Source organism: Pseudorasbora parva, chromosome 22 (genome assembly GCF_024679245.1).
Source record: "Pseudorasbora parva isolate DD20220531a chromosome 22, ASM2467924v1, whole genome shotgun sequence".
Lineage (NCBI taxonomy): Eukaryota > Metazoa > Chordata > Actinopteri > Cypriniformes > Gobionidae > Pseudorasbora > Pseudorasbora parva.
In genome coordinates, this window is record NC_090193.1 from 32,388,446 (window position 1) to 32,406,257 (window position 17,812).

General features: G+C 37.1%; 2 protein-coding genes across 2 annotated transcripts; both read right to left on the reverse strand.

Annotated features, from left to right (window-relative positions):
* Positions 1-895: 895 nt before the first annotated feature.
* On the reverse strand, positions 896-8,138 carry tmem44 (transmembrane protein 44). Its single transcript, XM_067431572.1, has 9 exons — positions 7,900-8,138; positions 7,700-7,829; positions 7,178-7,268; positions 6,935-7,095; positions 6,730-6,816; positions 6,385-6,555; positions 5,222-5,443; positions 3,582-3,725; positions 896-2,086 (listed from the first exon to the last, which is right to left on the reverse strand). The coding sequence occupies exons 1-9, from the start codon at positions 8,043-8,045 to the stop codon at positions 1,907-1,909; spliced, it is 1,332 nt and encodes a 443-aa protein (XP_067287673.1). The 5' UTR covers positions 8,046-8,138; the 3' UTR covers positions 896-1,906.
* Positions 8,139-8,774: 636 nt separating this feature from the next.
* Positions 8,775-16,905, reverse strand: lsg1 (large 60S subunit nuclear export GTPase 1). The gene is made up of 14 exons (XM_067430912.1): positions 16,632-16,905; positions 16,140-16,266; positions 15,459-15,579; positions 15,284-15,370; positions 15,114-15,200; positions 12,830-12,890; positions 12,578-12,754; positions 11,869-12,225; positions 11,672-11,773; positions 10,374-10,517; positions 9,752-9,875; positions 9,584-9,663; positions 9,312-9,485; positions 8,775-9,205 (listed from the first exon to the last, which is right to left on the reverse strand). The coding sequence occupies exons 1-14, from the start codon at positions 16,731-16,733 to the stop codon at positions 9,026-9,028; spliced, it is 1,923 nt and encodes a 640-aa protein (XP_067287013.1). The 5' UTR covers positions 16,734-16,905; the 3' UTR covers positions 8,775-9,025.
* Positions 16,906-17,812: the final 907 nt, after the last annotated feature.

A 17,812-nucleotide genomic window follows, 5' to 3' on the forward strand; every position in this document is an offset into this window, starting at 1 on the left:
TTTATTTTATTTTTTCAAGAAAGAATTAAGTCATTAATTCAGAAAAACAGAGCAAAAAAAATTTATTCATGAAAAATGATCTCATAATTCTGAGATAATTAAGTAATTAATTCAGAAAAACAGAGCAAAAAAAATTTATTCATGAAAAATGATCTCAGAATTCTGAGATAATTAAGTCATTAATTCAGAAAAACAGAACAAATTTTTTTTTTCAAGAAAGAATTAAGTCATTAATTCAGAAAAACAGAACAATTTTTTTTTTCAAGAAAGAATTAAGTCATTAATTCAGAAAAACAGAGCAAAAAAAATTATTCATGAAAAATTAAGTCATTAATTCAGAAAAACAGAGTAGATTTTTTTTTTCTCAAGTGAATGCAATAAGCTTCCGTATTTTTACTTCCATGCAATCCAGCTAAAATAGAGCTCTTGGCTGGATTTTGAGGGATCTCATTAATTCAGAAAAACAGAGCAAAAAAAATTTATTCATGAAAAATTCTCTCATAATTCTGAGATAATTAAGTCAAGTTAAGTGAATGCAATAAGCTTCCGTACCAATGGTGAATACAAATTAAAATAACTGAAAATATAAAAACCTGAATAAAAATAATAGCATACTAGAAAACTGGTTCCAGGAGATTGGACCTTGAAAAAAATAATAAGAGAAAAAAAAAAGATATTTTGTGTTTCACAGACCAAAGACATACAGGTTAACATGAGGGTGAGCAAATGATGAAAAATGTTATATTTTTGAGTGAACTAGCCCTATAATTTGTCACATTAGCAGACATTAGGTGATGAATCTGCAAAATTCAGTAGAATGGATTAAAGATTATTGTACTTGGTAGCTGAGAGTATAATTAAATTAACTTTTTATTCATTTAACTGCATTAATTGATTGAATCAGCAGCTAAACGAAAGAAAGTACTGACAGGACACATCGCTGTCTCTATACAAAATCTCTTATCAGAATCTCAACTATTCAATGAAAGAATATGCAAAAGACAAAGACTGCGTAGAGCTTTGTGAATAATGTACATTTTCAGGCAAATTTCTGCAGTTCTAGAGATTCCGTGTCGGCCTATGCATTATTCACGTCCCCGACGCAAAGCCACCAGGACAAGAAATGTCCTCATGTGCTTGACATACACTAATCAACACATTGTCTTGCTATCTGGCTTTGAGGAAGTCTCCTGAATACCCGTTTGTTAAACCCGACTGACTGAGATACAAAGAGCATGGGAGGCAAAGTCACAAGCCAGGGCAGGCCGAGTCTGGTGACCGGCGGGGACGCTGAAAACGCTCACGGTCTCGTCTACGCCTTATCTTGGGCTGCTGGGCCGTGTCCAGTCCAGCTCAAATAAACCGGCAGAAACTATCAAAATAAAGGAAGTGACCTCTCGACCTGACAGGCCTGCAAAACGGTGATATTGTTTTTATTAGGGCAGTCGATGTGACACCTCCCTTCATTTGTCAGCGTTCAGTATCGTCTATGCAAATGACAGGTCCGATAAGGTTTTCAGAGCCATCCCATTAATCAGGGACGCAGCTCTGGAGAGGAAAGAGGGCGACAATGGAAAAAGCCATCAGCTTGAATGACAGGGAAGTGCCGAGAGCCTTATTTGCCACGAGGGAAGGATACAAGAGTAGATCAGTCGTCTAAAGCTGGAACTTCAACAATAGTCAGATCAGCTCTAAGGTTTGAGAGACACCGTCACCCGTACACAGAAAACTCAAAAAAACATGCCTGATCAGATTACATAAATGTTACATGATGCAAATGATGGCTTTATACTGTACGTGAACATGACATCCAGTTTTACACTGCTTTATTAAACTTGCACTCAAATCATGTTATGTAATTAACGCATACTCATTCAACTTGGCGGTACCGGGCTCAGTGTTCAAATTATTTGGATGCCAAGTTCTCCACTAGCTGTGCGCGGCTGCAGATGCACATACGAGAGCTGGGTCGGCTGGTTGACTCCGAAATCAAACCCACTGGCCACTCCTGGAGAGGAAACGCCTCGGTTTTCTGCAGATCTTCCTCTACTGGTACCCATTGTGTTTTTGTTTCTTCAAAGTCCCACTGCATAAAAACATTTACATAAAATTGTAAATGTTTTTTAAAAGAATTAGAATATGAATGATGATAAATATTACAGTATCGGCACATGGTAGCCTATTAACAATGATACAAACTTTAAAGCTAAAAAAAAAAATTTCATAAATAAATCAATATTTTAATAAATACCTGTAATGAATAAATCATTGAATTAATAAATGTAATAAATTCCTTTAATAAATAATTACCTTAAACCCAATTCATTAAATAAATAAAAAAAACATTTAATTCAAATTGATTAAAAGGAATGCATTAAAAATTAAAAGTAAATACAAATGTGTGCAATTTCAGCATTTGTTTTATGCAGAAACAACAAACTTTAATGGGTGTGGAAAGAGATACGGGTGATAAAATGACTTTTTTATTTTGGGCTAAAGCGTTCATTTAACGCATGAATAGCTGCACAGGAGTGTTTAGTTACTCAGACGCACAGACACAAACAACCCTTCCTCAGAGAACAGGGTTAAGAAAACTCCTTAGCCTGTCCACTGTTCTCCATGCATCGGGCGGGCGACAGACCCGCTCTTAAAATAGCAGTCGCGGGCCAAATCTCCTGTAGACTGAACAAGTATTTTGTACCACTTCCGATGTAGAAAGGTCCTGCCCTGTTCCTTTATTACAGATCTTTAACAGCAGAACAATCAAGCAACAACATGAGCTTCTGGAACACCAAGCCCAGCTTTCTCTTTCACAGCTGCTTACAGTAAGTGACTCAACGCAATGCAATTGCAAGAATCTCACATTTTGATTTGTCATTGTAACTAAATGTGCCCAAACTCTTCTCATTCATATACGTTTTATATCAATTTAATTATGTTATTCAACACTCACTGCTAGTACGAGTCTTTATATAACCCGTTGTATTATTATTACAATTTCACCTGATGCTAGAGCTTTACTTACAGTAAGAGCTGTGGGAAACTGTACATGTAATCACTGGAAGACGGCTCTTGACATCAAGAAAGATGTCATGCTCTGAACTCTGTGCTTGTCCTTTATCGCGCACTGTGTCTAAGGAGGTTCACATGCTTAGCTTTTTCCTGTTTAGTGAATAAAACAAAGTCCAATTGTTTTCATCCAGGGCGATTTGCCTTTGTTTTAGATTAAATGACATCCTCAATCACTTGGCATTCTCAAAAGCCACTTAGAGAGCCAAGAAAACTAGACCGCAACAACATTTTTCAGCAATACTGTGGCAGGTACAATTTAGTGTGCAGGCATTAGGTAGATTAATCCTTTTGAAAGATTATCAACACACAAACAGTTTTTCACACTTTACATGTGATTTGATTCAAATCATCTTTATTCTTTAAAACTCTGCTACCATCTACCCTCAGAGAGCAGTACTGCAGCCTCCTACTACACTGGATGTTCAATAAAGGTATGCATCCCCCTCATTTAAATTAAAATAAAAAAAATGGGAAAAATTGATACACCTCGAAAAAAAAGGGTTTTTTACCTCTAGTTCAGAGCCGATAGAGGATGAATCAGTCGAGGTACCAGATGAACATGGTTCGTCGACCCGCACCACCCTGACAGTCCTCGTCAGAGGTAGACTCTCCGATGAGCCGTTCCGTGAGATGGTCACCTCCTTTAAACAAACCTGGAAGAGCCACCAGTCATAACGTTGAATCATTAACACTATATTGCCAAAAGTATTGGGACACCCCTCCATATCATGTGTCTGAATTCAGGTGTTCCTATCACTTCCATGGCCACAGGTGTATAAAATCAAACACCTAGGCATGCAGACAACCCTGGATGCCAGCCGAACTCAGCCCCACCCACAACATTTGAGGTTGGGAAGTTCGGGCTGGACTTGATCAGTTTTTGAGCGACTATGCTCGAACAGGAGCTGTTCGGACCGATCAAATAGTCAGGTTGGGCTTTATACGGTGATGGACACATGATCAACAGTAACGTAATATCCACATCACCAAAGAGCGTTTGGGTTGAATTAGTTTACAACAAAGATGTTCTTATATGCATTCACCTTTACTATTTCTCTCAAAATGATGATCGTGTTGGCAAGTACTCTGTGAATCCTTAAATTATTTTTACAACAGGCAAAGATCATTTACACATCTTCTACTTCTTCCAGCAAGCGCACAGTTGAGTTTTGTTGACAACTTTGCATTGCTCAACATCGGTCACTTACTCCATTGCTCTGATTGGTTGTAGGTCTATCTAGCTGAGTGCAGAGGCATTTTCTTTTCGGTTAAAACGGCCCATAAATCACAGCGTCACACTCATATTCTTACTAGAATCTGAGTATGATGACATCAGGTTACATGCAGATGCTTCTACAAACATTTATGAAAGAATGGGTCGCTCTCAGGAGCTCAGTAAATTCAAGTGTAGTACCGTGATAGGTTGCCACCTGTGCAATAAATCCTTTTTTTAAATTAATTTGTGAAATTTTCTTACTACGAAATATTCCACGCCTCCACGGTTAACTGTTAGAGGCATCCAAGCCTTATCACCAAGTACAATGCAAAACATCGGATGCTGTGGTTTAACGCACGCTGCCACTGGACTCTGGAGCAGTGAAGATGCATTCTCTGGGGTGATGAATTATGCGTCTCTCTTTGGCAATCCGAAGGACGAGTCTGAGTTTGACAGTTGCCAGGAGAATGGTACTGGCCTGACTGCATTATGCCACATGTAAAGTTTGATGGAGGGGGGATTATAGTGTAGTTTTTTGGGGGTTTTTTTGGCTTGGCCTCTTAGTTGCAGTGAAAGTAACTTTTAATGATTCAGCATACCAAGACAACTTTGGGATGAATTAGAGCAGAGACTGCGAGCCCGGCCTTCTTGTCCAACATCAGTGCCTGACCTCACAAATGTGCTCCTAGAAGAATGGTCAAAAATCCCATTAACAGTCCTAAACTTTGTGGAAAGACTTCCCATAAGAGTTTAACGCTGTTATAGCTGCAAAGGGTGGGCCAACTCCATATTAAACCCTATGGATTAAGAATGGGATGTCATTAAAGTTTACGTGCATGTAAAGTCCCAAAACTTTTGGCAATATAGTGTACCTTATAGACAGTTTAAAACACCATATAACCACTTTACCAAAAAGAAAAAACAAGTGCAAACCTTCCTCATTGGCTGTATGTTGACATCCATGTAGAGTCCCATGTCAGTCCCTTTAGAAGAGATGCCTCTACCTGAGAGGTGCTTCTTCCTGCAGCATTCAACATTGTTGTTACACAACCGACCCGTGACAGAAGAGTCACCAAGTAAAGATTCAGTATCTGAGTCTAAACACCGGACAGAAGGGCGTTTATGCCTGGATCTGAAACAGATTAGGACCACAATCTGAAAGACCAAAGTTAAAGAGTAGAACAGGTACATCATTTAATATTGAGAATTTCCACAAACATTTCTAACTCCTATTATGCTAATTTTAAAGGTTCCTAGTTTTGATTTGGAGGTCTCCTAAAATAGCATCCAGGGTCAAGAAACAATTTTCCTCGATTTTCTCAATATACAGCATCACTGCTTTTCTTAGTGTCTGAAACGGTTTGATCCAATCTCTCCTTTCTAAACGAAACAACGCCCATTATATTATCTGTATTTCAGCTCCAGAGGCTTCCTGAGCACTTTTAGACACAGTGACACAAACTGTAACAATGGCATTGCTTTTACAGTAGAGTCCCTAAACTTTGGAAGAGTGTCTTCTTGACAACATGAACCAAACTCTTCCAGACCTCAGCTACAACTACAGTATTTGAGGGAAGGTCAAAGCAGACACTGTTTGGGGGCAGCCAATGAGAACACAGGCTGGCATTATGTAAATGTGTTACAAAACTACAGGTCAGGAAGTAAGAATTGAATTACTGATAACTCGTTTCAAGCAGTTCAGAATCAGTCCTTTCTTTTAGGAAACATTAACAATGTTTTCATCACCCAGTTTTAATGTGCATTTTGAAGTATCACAAAAATGAGTGATGGAAAAACAATCTCTGGAAGAAAAAAAAAATTACACCGTTTTATGATCTCTATGGGCTTTTTGAAGCATCAAACAGAGCTCAACAGTGCCCCAAATCGCTAATATTTTATTAGAAATATCTTTGTGTGTTCTGAAGATAGCCAAAAGTCTGGTTTGAAACAACATGAGGGTGGGCAAATTACAGAATTTACATTTTTGGGTGGACTAGCCCTTTAAGGCACAAGAAAAGCACCAAAGCAAAATAATTAAAAGCAGACTGTCCAATAATGCAGACCTACATTCACTCACAGTACGTGTCAAAGGATACAGAAAGATCCAGAACAGCACAGCTGATAGCTGAGAGAATCCATGGCATTGCTTTGATAACTGATCTTAGCTCGGTGTCATAGAGAAGAATGGCAGAGCCGTATAGACCTCCAGCAACTGAAGACAGAACTCTAGATGACACTTGCACAGCAGAACTCTGCTCTCCTCTATTCTGAAAAAGACATAATGGCATAGTTTACACAAAGTGCATGAGAGCTCAAGGATGATTATGAAACTCAGGACATTATGACATTTGTGTACAACTAAGTGGACACACATGATAGTGTGTTGTAATGTGGAGTTGAAAAAATAATTATTTAGATTTTTTTTTTAAAAAGCCACCCACAGCTTTCAGGATGAAGGGAAACTTGGCGGTCCAGCTAATTGCGAAGAACAGAAGACCCAGCACATAACCAAGTTTCTCAGTATGGTCCTGTTCCCAAAAGACACATGCAAAGTTCAGGTGGTACTCTTGCTTAAAGTGGAGTTATCAGTATTTTGCATAAGTTTACATATGGTATGGCTCCATATACTCCTCTGACTTTACCTACATTGAGGAAGATGCTAAGTAGTCTCCTCATGGTTGGAGAAAGCCTTTTTGCACTCGAATGGACTGGTAAACCCATGTAAACACTGCCGCTCATTACAAAAAGCAGACACACGGTTAGAAAATTCTGCCGCCTCCTCCTGGAAATCATTCTGATTTTCTTTCCTTTAGAGCACAAATGATACACCATTTATTGTGACAGCACAATACACTAATGCAAATGATATATAGAATATCTAACCCGTACCCATTTTTGACTTGTACCATAAATAAATGGAGAAAGATATTGACAGGAAGTGAACAACATCCAAAATGGCCATATATGAAGCCATAGAAATCTGCAACAGAACACAGAACATGTTACCTTCATTCAGTGGGCAGTTTTTAAGAAAGTAGACTATAGAACTGAATCATTTACAGTGTAACCCATTCACTCTGATGTTCAAACCACCTTCTCTCTCTCTTTCGTCATAATTTTGGCAGGTTACTGGAACCTATTTCACACATAATTTCTTTAATGTTATCTAAAATCAATCTGATGATGTCTATATTTCAGTAGCACATTGGTTTATACGACAAACGGCTGTTTTCGTGTGTGCCATGAACAGCTGCACACACACAGCAGTCTTCAAATCTGAATCTGACGTTGAACAGTACCTGTTCCGGCCGGTAGGTGACACTGTCTGTCGGCAGGTTTCAACCGTTGCTGATTCAGAGCTCATAAAGTAATGATAAAACGGTTCCGCGGAACGTATTTCTAATTTCTCACCTGAAAATCAAACTGTTTGGAAAGGAAAGCGCCCACTGCGCTGCACAAGTTGCCCACAAAACAATACAAGGCACAAAGTGCTTCATCGCCCAAACTCCTGGTCCGCGATTTACATCTGTGATAAAGGAGACTGCAGGAGAAACAAGTTATGAGTTTATCCATTTACAAACTTCTGCTAATTTTAATCACACTGTACTTACAGTGAACAGGAAACCAGTAATATAAAAGCAGACAAGACGTAAAGAGCAGCCGAGATGCAAATATGTTCTTCATATGTCGAAAGACAACCTTTAACAAACTCTGGACTCCATCGATGGACAATGTCTACAAATGTAATTTTATCCATATGTTTTACTTATACCGTCACCCATTGAGGGAGAAAAAACGCCGAGAAAATCCAAATGTTTGTGTTAATAACTGTCTGTCAGGTGCCAGCTATCACCTGTATCTTTTTGGAAACGCCCACATTCTTGCCTCATACATATTAATTACGTACGGTTACGTTCACCCAGTTGATTGGCTGTACTTAGAAAGTGAACGCTAGCCTGCCCTGGGAAGTAGCTCGCCTTGCACGTCCCTGGCTTAATATTTACATTAAAATATTTAAAAGTTAGTTTTAAACAGTTTGTTTTCCCCCCTACCATTTGTAATGTTTATATCGAACTATAAGGGCTCCACAAAAACAGACATTTCCTAAGTCTGAAGCTGTACTTGTGTAGAACTTGTGTAGATGCTACCTTATCACAGCTTGAAAGACAATCCTGCAATGTCATTGATACTGCATACAAAAAACATTCCAAATATGTGATTAGAAGGAATGCAAACACATGCAAGAGATTCAAGAATATATATATTTTCCATTTAAGAGGTTATTTACAACAGACAATTCCACAATACCTCATATTTAAATATATTGGAGAAAATTACAAACCAGCCCTAATGGTTAATTTGAGAGAAATTACACTGAGAAATTGCCACTGCACTTAGATAACAACCGTCAACTTTGATAGATACCCATATTTTCCACACAAAAAAATCAGAAATTTCAGTAAAGACAAAAATTTCTTTGAGATATTATTAGGAGAGCTTCATTTATTAGTATGTCTGCGAGTCCATTAATCTCATCATCCCACACACAGATAAAATAGTGATAACGTCTTTATTATTATGAGTGTTATTTCAAAAAAAGAGGAATGTCCAAATGTCCAGCAGCACTTCTCAATCACTTCATGGTATGGTGAAATATGAAATTTCATTAGTCTTTGCAAGAGTGTATGAAATCCAAATATCTTTGAGGTTGTGCTTGCAAATCGATTAGAATAGGGATCACGCATCCAAATGTTTGGTGAGTCTTCTCACTTTCTCCTTCTTATTCCGGTTACCGTGTTTTTTCCAGGGCTTCCCAGCAGGCTGTTCTGTGTTTGCATTAGCAGGCCCAACAGGACCACTTCCAGGCTTATAACCCATCACCATCTGCACACCTTTGGTCAGTGCTCGCACATTTTCCTATGAAAAATTACAGATTTTGAGTGATTTAGACTTCAAAGTCATATTCAATTAAGTAGCTGTGTAATGTACAGTTAGTTGAACATTATTACAAAACAAATCTCACTTGATGAAAGAAACTTTTATCCACTGTGTTCTCTATGCGTTTGACTTTTGATGGTTTGTCCCCATTGCTAGAAATCTGTTCGGCACCAGCTATCTGCGTGGCAAATCTAGCGTGCTGAGGTTGGAAGTCTTTAGGGTTGATGTGGGGTGGAGGATGGCAGTAAAGGAGTTTTCCCTGCATCGATTCAGAAAACAACAGGTTATCATCTCTCATTCTCCACGTTCATAATTATAAAATTCAAAGCTGGTAATGGCAAATGAAGAGGCACTTACACTGACATAGTCTTTCAAAACATAACGGGCTGATCTTGATTGGTCTGGCTGGCCATGTGCGGTCATGAAGCCTCTCATATCTGCATTATGAGTATAGAATATGATTGGTCAGTAGTTGTTTAAAAAAGGTTAAAATGCCTTTGTATACATCATGTAAAGTGAACTGACATCCATATGCCATGAGCAGTTCCTCATAGGTAGGTGGTCGATCAGGGTCCTCGTCTTCCCTCGGTCTGATGATGTTGATCCCGTAGGTCCCCTCCAGCACAGTTCGAGGGATAGTCTGACATACGTATTTAGGTTAAGGCCAAAATACTGCAGTGCCACTTTATCAGCTGTCATAATGCTACAAAAATGTTCTATTATAAGTAAATGCTGTTCTTTTCAGAAAATCCTGGAAAAAAAAGATCACAGTTTACACAAACATTAAGCAGCACAACTGTTTTCAACATTGATAATAATAATGTTTCTTGAGCAGCAAAACAGCATATTAGAATGATTTCTCGTGTGACACTGAATACTGCAGTGATTGCTATATTAAATGCCTTAAAATAAAAAAGTTTTTGAAATTCTAATATTTCACAATATTACTGTTTTATGGTACTTTTCATCAAATAAATACAGCCCTGTTGAGCATAAGAGAATTCTAAAAAAATATATATATATATATATATATAAAATAAAAATTTACAAAACCAAATCTTTTAAACTGAAGAATACACGTTTCATACAACTTAAAAGATTAAGCAAAGATGCAATTGTTATGGCCATTGCTGTTTAAAAAGGTTATCAAAGAGATGGCTGGAACATGATCTCTCATCTGATCGATGGGAAGGATCCCGCAGCAAATCATCTCGGCTTTGGTGGACACAAAAGATGGCATGACCAGTCCGGGACAATCACACAGGCACAGACCAGGATCAACAAACAGAGTCTGAAACATAACAGTCAATGAAACCCCAAGAACAAAGTGACCTTGTAATTAAAGGGATAGTTCACCCAAAAATGAAACATTGATGTTTATCTACTTATCCCCAGGGCATCGATGATGTAGCTGTGGTTCTTCAGTAGAACACAAATGAAGATTTTTAACTTCAACCATTGCTCGTAAAATGCATGTCAATTGGGTGTTTTCTATGAGAGTCACTATGAGTGTAAAAAACACATGCATAAGAATCCATATGAAACCCTGTGGCTTGTGGCAACACATTGATGTCCTAAGACACAAAACGATCGGTTTCAGCGATTCTGCGAAACCGATCAGTGTTATTTTTCTACCCCATTTTAGACGAATACCATCCAGTATTCCCAATGCCATTACTACCGTCGAAGAAGGTCAAAAACCTGGCGCAATCATAGATATATATTTACATAGATGCCTCATTCGACCGATCAGTGCAGGCACTAATGAGGATATATATATATGTATATATATATATATATATATATATATATATATATATATATATATATATATATATATATATATATATATATATATATATATATATATATATATATATATATATATATATATATATATATACACACACACACACATATATATATACATATATACATGATTGCACCAGGTTTTGACCTTACTCTACAGAAGTAATGACGCTGTGGAATACTAGATGAGATTATCTTGATGTGAGGTAAAATATAACAAATACTGTTCCGTTTCTCGCAGAAAAACCACACGAGCCACAGGGTTTAATATAGATTTGTATGTCTGTGTGTTTTCATAGAAAACACCCCATTGACATGCATTATACGTGCAATGGTTGGAGTTAAAAATCTTAATTTGTGTTCTACTGAAAAAACAAACACACCTACATCTCGGAAGCCCTGGAGGTAGAAGATAAACATCAAATTTTCATTTTTGGGTAAACTATCCCTTTAAAAACATGCTTATACTTTACTAGTTGCTAAATACTTGATTCTCATTGGTTGGCAACTATTGTTATACAGCTTGCAAATTGGTTGGAGCAAGCAAGTATTTCATCCCTAAGAGTTATTTAGTAGAAAAAGTGTGAAAAATGTCCGTAACTTTTGTGAAGTGTTCCTTAATAATAAAATGGTCACCTGAAAATGCTTTGTGTGTCCAGGTGTAGCTGAAACTGAGACTTTCTTATTCATCAGGATGGTGTTGATGGTAGAACTTTTTCCTACATTAGGATATCCCACCTTAATGAGAATTTAGAGTGGAAATATGAATACAAGTTCTGATGGACAGTGACATAAATGTTTGATATATTAATCGGACTATAGTTGGAACTCACCAATCCAACTGTGATTTGTCCCTCTTTACACGTCGGCCCAGAATGCACAGACTTAAATATTTCCAGCAGCTCATTTTTGCGTAACAAACGGCTTGAGTTGTAAAAAGATGAAGCCGCTGTGGATTCTGGGTTATCCTCAGCATGATCTTCATCTCCTGATTCCTCAGAGCATGTCTGCCAATCTGTCTCATTAACACAGACTCTTCCTTCTTCATCTTCCTCTTCTTCATCCTGCTCACTCTCTTCTTTCTCTTCATTTGGTGAAGTGATATTTTCCTCATGGTGGTCTGTGGCCATTTTGGAGGCTTCTTCCTGTTCTGTATCACTCTGATCCTCTTGGTCCATCATCTCTTCTCCCTTAACCACCAAACAATGAGGAAAAACAGGATAATGAACACTCGGTACTCGGTTCAGTACTTTTTCAGAATATTTTGATATATAAAACATTTTAAAATGTATTCATTTAACAGAAGCTTTAACCCAAAGTGACTTACAAATGAAGAATACAAGTGATTCATTTCTTAAAAAGTTCAACAGAAAAGCATTTATTTGAGATATTTTTTGTAACATACATGTCTTGTAATTAATTGTTGTCACTTGTAATCAATTTCATGCATTCTTGTTGAGAAAAAAAAAACAGATCCCAAACTTTTGAACGGTAGTCCACGCACACACACACGCACACACACACACACACGTAATATCTTGCCTTCTCCTCTGCCTCGAGTCGTTGTGCCTCAGCTAAAGCAGACCAGAACACCGCTCTGATCCCCTCTTTCTGGAAGTATCTGGCCCAAGCTCGCCGCTGTTCTCTAGTGAGCAGGTCAGCTTTGTTCAGCAGAAGCATGTTTACTTTGTGAATAGAAACCTCTTTGACATATTTTTCCTGATGGAGACAGAAAATGAAGTATGATTAAAATACCAAGTGTAATAGTTTTTAGCCAGTCTCATTGTTACTTACAAGATCTGGACAGCGGAAGAGAAGGGGGTTTCTGGCATCAAGGATTTGAACCACAACATCACTGTGGATAAAAAAATAAAAAATATTCTAGGGTGCGTTTATACGACAACAATGTACAATATGTGCGTGGGTATGTGCGTGACGTCCCCTTCGGCCGGACTGACTGCAGTTCTGCCCACTGAGTGGGAAAAAGACTGAGCAGCAGCATTGGTTTTCAGAGAGAATGCCGAAAAACAGGAAAGAGGGAAACGGGAAAGAGCTTTGAGGTTGACTGTACAAATAGATTTGACAAGATATCTTAGGTTTATAAAGAAACAAATGGATTGCAGCAATTCACAGAAACAACTGAATTCTAGGCAGCAATACACACATTATCAGTTTGTGTCAATATGTTGAATTTTGGAGTAAAACTATACTCTGAAAATAGTTATATAATTGTTATATTGTATTGAAAACTCATCAATTAAATATTTACCATTGTGTATTCTGCATAATTGGATATTTTTAAATAAACACTGACAAAACGTTTAAGGGCTGGACGATATGACATTGATATAAGCGATCACCCCGATTTAGACATACCAATATAGTTATTATATATAACGCATTCACAGGCAAATTTGCTTTATGTATTTACTTTGTTAAGAAACACTTCTCCCACAAAATTGTTGTACTTTACAAGGAGACAACAGCAGTATCGCTTTCAAAAACTTGCACTTTGAAACCCGTTTTTAAAAGTTTGCATTTTCAGACCCCCAAAACGCTGTTGCCTTGTAAATGAACAGCCAAAACACAGAAAAATTTCTAAATCGTGTAAACGGCCCCCAAGAACCCATCATGCCTACATCACAATGGCCCTCATTTATCAATCTTGCGTAGAAACAGGCGTATATGTTGGCGTAAGATTATGCTTACACTCCTCTCACCGCCTGATTTATGAAACTGTGCGCACCTCTGCAATTCAGGTGTACGCAATACTTGCCCTTGATAAATCCCGCGGCTGAAAACGATCGTCATTAGAATAACACGCCCCTATATATTCAAGTCTCCGCCTCCCGCACGCCCTCATTTTACGCCATGGACACACGGAAGACGGCAAAGAAGCGAAACTTCTCCGACGTGGAGATCGGGCGCACTCAATCATCTCACTAGTCCACTAGTCAGGGCACTGATTAGGGCATAAGTCAATGGGCTGACTCCCTGATCAGTGCTCTGACTACTGAACTATTGAGATGATTGAGACGCACCCATCGAGATCACCAGGGAAGTGGAAAAAAAAAAACGAAATTGTTTTGTTTAAGAGTATAAAGAGTGGGAATAAAGGCACCCACAAAAACAAAATATGGACCCAAATTACGAGTAATTACGAGCTGAAATACGAGCTCATATGAGTAATAATATGAGTAGTTTGAAATACGTTATAACATTACGAGCTGTTAATAGTGTGGGGGTTGAGAAGCGCACCCCAGCAGTTTAAAGCTGTTTGGATAAGAAATTACCATCCCAATGCATTATTTTACAGCACGTTTTGAAACAATTAGCATTTGATTTCGTATCACGGCATGTATTGGGGTGTACGACAGTGATGATGATGTGATGTGGAGTATTCATTCACATTAATAATTACATGACAATTTGTAAGATTCTTCTTCTTCTTCTTCTTATTATTATTATTATTATTATTATTATTATTATTATTAATGACGCTTGTTATTTAGAAGAAGAATGTCGTTTTTATTGATTTTATTATTATTTAAAAGAAGAAGGTTAATTTTTATTATTTTGTCAGTCTGAATTATTTTAGTCCCAGTCCGTGCGCAGCTGCTGGGCCAGGCAGGCTGGTAAAGCGCACAGGCTCACGACTGTAGGAATACATATGCCTACAAATCAAACTCTTTGGTAAAGTCACACAAATTAAACATTGACGTTCATGTTGCACAAAAATAAACACTGAATGTTGTTGTTGTGGTTTTTAACAGTGGGTCATATAGCATATCTTGTCAGTGTGTTTTGTGGTGTTAGGAATTGTTTTTCTGCGCATTTTCCCACTAACTCAAACGTGCGTACACCACCTCCTGAGCTGGCGTAGGATTTGAGCGTGCCGTACGCCAACGTCCATATTGATAAATCTCAAAGTCACCGTGGGTTTGGGTGTAAGCAAGGTGTACGCTGGAAATTTGGTGTACGCACTTTTGATAAATAAGGGCCAATGTGATTAGATGGTGAAAAGTGCAAAGACAATATCCATTGTGAAAAAAATTTAAAAAGGCAAACAAAAGCTCACCTCCTCTCAATAACTCTCCAGAGTTGTCTCCAGAAATCGAGATTCCTCTCAAAAGGAGTAAGAATGAACTTCTGTTCCTCTTCCAACCTATAACAGAAAGTGCATTTGTTCACAAATACTATCCTGTTGGAGAATTTGATTTGCTAGTCTTTAAACAAAATTTCTCTCACTGAGCCAGTTCTCTTCTCCATGCAAGGAAACTGTCCCTCTCGGTTTGCTGTAGAATCTCAGGGCTTGTGCCCTCGTCCCAAGGAGGCCTGCAGTGACAACACAATTCTGAATACATTTGCTGTTGCGTAATTCTGTAATAAAAAAGGTTTTACATTACATTACACAACAACGTACCTTCGGGGGATTCGTAAGAGCTCTTTGTTGTCCTCGTGGAGTTTCTTCAGTCGTCTGGACTCCTCAGCGGAAAGCAAGCCGGCCCTCGCTTCAGCTGGGACAAATTTAATGTTCATCTTCTCTGCAAAACAATACGCATTAATCTATTACTAGCAGGGTCATTTTAGTATTATTTATATACTAACATCCACTTTATTTTTCAAAGCGGAAGGAACTATTGTAATGTGCAAGACTTCTAATTCATTAGGCATTGTGGAAATTACTAGAAGGATGGGAAAGTAATTTTAATGAAAGATTTCTAGGGCACATAAAATATGCCATATTCAACAAAAAATAAAAACAGTCAAATTTGATCTCATCTAATATTTATATTTTATTTTAATTCAATTAATACAAATGTTTAGTTACACTTCATTATTAAGGTGTCATTGTTACAGTGTTATTAATTTATATATTTAAGTACTGTGTAATATTAATTATTAATAACAAGTACTTACTATAGGGTTGGATTACGGTTTGGTCGAGGGCTAGTTGCATGCAATAATTTTGCATAATTTACTGTTACTATGCAAGTAAATGTAACATATGTACCATGGACACTGTAAAATAAAGTGTTTTAATAATTTGAGCTAACCCTGATCCTAAAAAAAAAAATGATCAAGAGATTTTGTTAACACCTACCTGCAACAAATTCAGTTCCAGCGAGTTCAGCTGTGGCAAGAAAGTCATCCAGAGAGCTCTGCTCGGTGACAGACTGTAGATTAAGTCGACCCCAATCATATCCATCATTCAGCTCGCTGGTATGGAGCTAAAATATATAAAACAATGAAAATGCATCAGACTTGTTGAACAACACTTACTTGACTTAATTTACATATTCCGACTGAAGTTAAAAGTCCATCTGTTTCTCTCTTGCCTACAAAATACATTCTATCTCAACAGGTTATTTTCTAGTCCATAAGGTTCGTTTTATGATGAAAACCATTTCAAATCCATATTTGTCTGTACTTCGTTTTGAATATCGTACGTTTTTCGACCCCTAATAAATAATATAACAAAATAGACATGGTTTCTCCAATTATTTCATAATTGTTCTATATCAAAAGAGCACAATATTATTCTAAACTAGGTGAAAGAGCAACTTTTATTATCAGACAGTCACTATTTTCCTACCCATGTGTCATTTCTCCTGTATCCACGGCCTGCGTTCAGTCTCTCCTTTATTAAAGCTCTTCCCAGCCCGGATCCTTCTCCACGAGTCTTCTTCTTCCCCATATTAAATAGTTTTACACGGTTAAACAGCGATATAAATGTATCAGTGAGCCGTTCATGGATATGCGAACAGACAGAATTTCACACATGTGACATGTTTGTTATGGCAAAGGAAGGAAGTCACACGGAATGGTTTATGAGAGGCACCTCCTCTCAAGAGCAATAAGGCGTTAAGAATAAATCCCCCTTTCAGGTTTGTTCAGCTTAATCGAGTGCATATGTTTACATTTTAAAGGTTGAATGAGATTACAGCGATAAAATAAATCGTCGCAAGTTCCCAACACTTTTGGGTTTTCCAGGGTGTCTCACTAAAATATGTCCGAAAACAAACCAAAAGGTTTGGTTCCGGATGATTAACTATTTGCAAGCTGAACAAAAAAAAGACTGACTGTTCCGTTGCATTTTTAGCTTGCCACCAGTAGAGGGCATCACATTACAAGCTTCAGATTCGCCCAAATCCTTCCTCCTGCTCTCTATGCCCCTCAGTCTAAGATAAAAGAGGGGCAATAATAATAATAATAATAATAATAATAATAATAATAATAATAATAATAATAATAATAATAATAATAATAATAATAATATTAATATTAATATTAATATTAATATTAATATTAATAATAATAATATTTTTTATAATAATTAAACAAGTTAAATAATAATAATTATATGTAATATATTTAATAATTGTAATATTTCCATAAACATTTAGTTGTTGTCATTATTATGATATATATGTATAAAAATATGCATAATAAAAACTCCATGCTTAAACTATTACGGCAGGTTATTTTCATTATTGTAGAATTTGTGGTAATAATCATTTTAATTAAAAATAATAATGATGATAATGATGATGATGATGATAATTAACAATTAATAATAATTATTATCATACATGTTAAATAATAATAATTATATGTAATATAATCATTGTAATATTCAATAAACATTTAGTTGTTGTCATTATTATGATGTGTGTGTGTGTGTGTGTGTGTGTGTGTGTGTGTGTGTGTGTGTGTGTGTGTGTGTGTGTGTGTGTGTGTGTGTGTGTGTGTGTGTGTGTGTGTGTGTGTGTGTGT